The 4,485-nt window shown below is 36.8% G+C and overlaps 1 protein-coding gene across 1 annotated transcript in view; it reads right to left on the bottom strand.

Moving 5' to 3' along the window:
* Positions 1-4,485, bottom strand: part of Pdhx (pyruvate dehydrogenase complex component X) — a 68,559-nt gene that overhangs the window by 11,083 nt on the left and 52,991 nt on the right. Inside the window, exons 8-9 of the mRNA XM_008852368.2 lie at positions 1,975-2,033; positions 155-313 (exon numbers count right to left, since the gene is read on the bottom strand). Coding sequence (XP_008850590.1) covers positions 155-313; positions 1,975-2,033 — 218 coding nt within the window. The remainder of the gene's footprint in view (positions 1-154; positions 314-1,974; positions 2,034-4,485) is intronic.

Below are 4,485 nucleotides of genomic sequence, written 5' to 3'. Positions count from 1 at the left end.
CAGGTAAGATCTCACTTAGCAATTTTCAATTATACAAAACACTATTACTAAATACCCTCTTGATGAAAAAAAAAAAAAAAAAAAAGAATCTTAGCAGGTACCGAGCTGAGAGCGTATCCCCAACTTTGGAAGCACCATCTTGCTGAAGACATACCTTTACAGACTCAGCGATTTCCTGGATGCCCTTGGCAGCTGCATCCTTTATGATTGGTGTAATTAAGCCTTTATCTGTTGCCACAGCCACTGAAATGTCAACAGAGGGCAGCTGCTTTGGGCCTTCTCCATCCCAGCTGGCATTGACACCCGGCATTTGCTGCAGACAGAAAAACTATGTGATGAAAGCAGCAGCTTGAGATTAAAGTGCTCAGAGAAAAACGGTTAACTTTATCATGCATATGAATGCAGTTGGGCAGAAGGATATTAATAAAATGGTTTAAAAAATGGTTTCCATCGCAGTCGATCATCAGTGATGTTTGGGAAAAAAGAAACACTTTTCTGCAGTACACTTGAGGAAATTCTGATGAAATGCATGTTTTGAACTTGTTGTATCATGGCTTTAAAAAGGGTTTTCCCCTTCATTAAACCTAACAGCCAGAAGGTATTTAATGTTTGCTATATTTCCTGTCTCACAGTGATATTCAGCCATCTTCCTTTAGCATGAAAGCCTGACGTTAGCACTGTCTGGAATATATATTAGCAAGCCCTCAATAAATGACCCCTCTGCTTAAAAGCAATTTCTTGAGCATTATAAACAGGAGATTTGCATTATATACATGCACATGTATACATTTAATATACAAAGAACTACACCAGAGGATGAAAAGAATATGATTAAACATCTGAAAAGTACAAACTGACGTTGCCAAGTGTCCCAGGACAATATGGCATTGGACACAGAAATCAAAAGCTAATTTCACATTTAAAAATTCTTTGCTTTCTACAGAATTAGCCCCAAGCCTCCCTGTATGACATTTTCCACAGCAAAGCACACTTTGACTGCACTCTGCCACTCGGCCGAGATGACATGTGCCCTTTACCAGGCTTCTCCCTGCATCCTTTACATTTGAGGGCTACCCTCACGTCACTTTTCAATTGTTCTTTGCATTTCTCTGTACCCAGGCTCAGACTGTTCACTCACTCAACAATGCCACCTTGTCAAAAGAGTAAAAACCAAAGTCCCAACCCCTCAAAAGACCATAAATTCTTCACACACAAAAGTAAAATAAAACTTAAAAAAAGCAAACAAAGCCACTAAAACTCTACAAATAAATAAAGGCAAATAAATTTAATTAGTAACTACCTAATAAAGACCTATGGGCATGGACTAAATTGCATTAAAATATTCATAATCTTAACCATTATTAAATAATTATTAAATAAGTTTGGACATCCACACAATGCAACTGTGGGGACAAATGCACGTTTCAAGTTAATTTGGAAGAAAAGGTTGAAAATCAGACAGAGTGATAATTACAACAGTAAAATGAGAAAGGGTTGAGATCCTCTCATCAAAAGCAACTAGATGCAGATATTTTTACTGGTGAATTCTATAAACCTTTAAAAAATATAAGCTCTTATAATGAATTAAAATGACTATAGGCTTTTAAAAAAAAAAGAGCTGGGAATACGGCTCAAAGAGATAACACTGGCCATCATGCACAAGGTCTGGGGTTCAATTCCCAGTACCAAAAGCAAAATACTAGTCTGTATAGCCAGACAACAGAAACCATGAAGGCTTTTGCTCACTTCCTATCTTTAGTGCTTAGGATGTATTTCGTACAAGACATGGGAATGGCTAGCATTTGCTGAACAAATGTTCTTTATCCTGCTATAATTACTCAAATTCTCAGTTTCTTCATCTGTAAGGCAAAGAAAATTAAATAACAGTGTATTTTCAGTTTATAACAAAATTATAAAAATCTTAACCTAGGTAACTATTCGAGAAGCAAAAGTTATTTTGATTTTGCCACTTACTTTAAGAGTAACCGCTGCTGCCCTGATAATAAAATCATTTACCGAGACTTTAATGTCATCTGAAAGAAAAAAAGAAAATCATATTAAAATCAGTATTCAAAAGAAAAACTTAACAGTGACCATTATGATTCCAAACTAGCAAACTATAGATGAGTCTGACAGAGATGACAAATATTATAAATCTGTGTTTGCTTGCTTAGTGAAGAAGGTTTACTTAATTAGAAAAGTGTGGATTATATGAAGTCCTACATAACAGTATAAACCATGACTATAGATGTTCACTTCTAGGGGTGGGAAGGAAAGCTCAGTGGTAAACTTGCACTTAGAATGTTCAAGGCCTTGGATTTAAGTCTCAGTATCCCTCCTTCACCTCAATTCACTTCTGAACTTTGGTTACAATTTCATGAAAGTTCTCAGGAACAATCCACAAGAACTTCAGGGATCCACTACAACTGTAATAGAAGGAAGAACACCAACAAACATGCCACTGAAGGACAAATGTTCTCTCTGTGTTTTGTGTACTCAAAGTTTTACAAGACAATGCATTTTTTCCCCTCATCTTCCAATGTCCTTATTCTATGCACATTTTATAACATACTGATTATATGAGAACAGTGGCACGTGAGTACATTAGATAAACAATTACTATATACTTATAAAAGGTTCCGAAATCTTTTTACTAATGGAGTGTAGGACAAGAAGAATTTCAGAAAATGGCTATAAGCATTAAACAAGATCTGCTTTCAACTCAACATGACAGGACACAGCAACTGCCAAAGATGATGCAATGCTGACACAGGTTCAAAAAATGAGGTTCTCTGTTTAAATTTATGGTGAATTCATGTGGATCAATTTCCTTCCAGCATACATAATGATTTTAAGACAAAGCTGGGGTCCCCTTCCTTCCTCTATCACTAATCATAACTAAGTCCTTGATTTAGATCTTTACTTTTGCCAGTGAATAAAGGTATCAGAGAAGGTAAATCATACCTGTTTTTTTAAGGGCTTATGATTGAGGTCTGGTCAATAGTATGGGGCAAGAAACACACATCCTGCTACTACAGTATCATGGTACTCTATGTGAACAACAGCTAATCCCAAAACTATGCCAGAGATTTTAAGCAGAGAATAGATGAATTGCATAAGTCTATATAAGGTAAAAGTGTTGTAGCCAGTGTCAGCTGCATATCACATCTTCCAATTCTCATATCCAGAAATATGTAACCACTGTTTTGTTTTAAAATCTCTTTTAGGAATAGAAACATAAGAGGATTTCCTGTATTTCAAGACTCGTTAATGATAACCACATGCTAAAGATTTCGTCTGCATAAATTCAAATACAGAGTCATACTATTTCACAAACTCATTCTGCATACCTCACCTAGCCACGCCCCACCCCCGCCTCTTCTCACGTTATCTGCTACTTATAGGTATTCGAGTAAAGACCTAGACTCCTACAGCCACATACCAGCTGATGACTCCTAAACCTACCACTAAATACACAGGCCTCACCTAGAATTCTGTCTTCATTGTACTGCAACCCTTAGAACCATTCTGGACTTTTATCACTTTCTTTACCTTGAAACCATTTCACTTACTAGCTCCCAGGTCACCAGAACACTCCTGATCTTCCACTCATTTTTAGTCCCTTCTCAATACTAGCATCTTGCAGACAGGTACTTTGAGTTCCATGGTTTTGAGACCTTTATAAGACGATGACTCCTTCAAATTCTAATTCTATCCTGACATGATTGGCGCTTCAGACCTGTATTCAACTTCTCACAAGGCATTTCTTTTTTAAAATACCTTATTTATTATTTTTATTTACGTGTATGAATGTATTGCCTGCATGTATTCAAGTGCACTCACTGTCATGCAGTGAGTGCCCTCAGAGGTCAGAAGAGGGTGTCGGACCTTCTGGAACTAGAGTTACAGATGGCTGTCATCCACCATGTGGAAGCTGGGGATCAAAAGCGGATCCCCTGCAAGAGCAGTCAGTGCTCTTAAACACCGAGCCATCTCACCAGCCCCTTCACAAGGCATTTCTGATACAACTAACAGACATCTCAAATCTAACATATGTAAAGGTGATTTCATCTTTCATCTGTTACTTTTAATTTTAATTCTTTATTATGGAATATTTCAAATACTGATGTAGTCATTAAGAAATAGTTTAGTTTCTTTTCTTCACTGCCTTAAAATTTTATATAGGACTTCACTCCATGGCTAGATTTATTCCAAGTTATTTAATGATTTTTGAGATTATCATGAATGAAACTGTTTCCCTGGTTTCTTTCTCAGTGTGTTTGTTGGTGGTATACAGGAAGAACTGATCTTTGTTAATTTGTATTCTGCTACTCCGCAGAAGGTGTTTATCAGCTCTAGGATTCTTTGGGTGGAGTCTTTAGGGTCTTTTATGTATAGAATTATCTAGAAAGAGGGATACTTTTGACTTCTTCCTTTCCAATCTGTATCCTATTCAGTTGTCCTGCTGCTCTAGCTAAAGCTTCA

The sequence above is a fragment of the Nannospalax galili genome, unplaced genomic scaffold (genome assembly GCF_000622305.1).
Source record: "Nannospalax galili isolate Female #2095 unplaced genomic scaffold, S.galili_v1.0 scaffold126, whole genome shotgun sequence".
Classification (NCBI taxonomy): domain Eukaryota; kingdom Metazoa; phylum Chordata; class Mammalia; order Rodentia; family Spalacidae; genus Nannospalax; species Nannospalax galili.
This window is presented reverse-complemented; position numbering and strand designations above follow the sequence as displayed.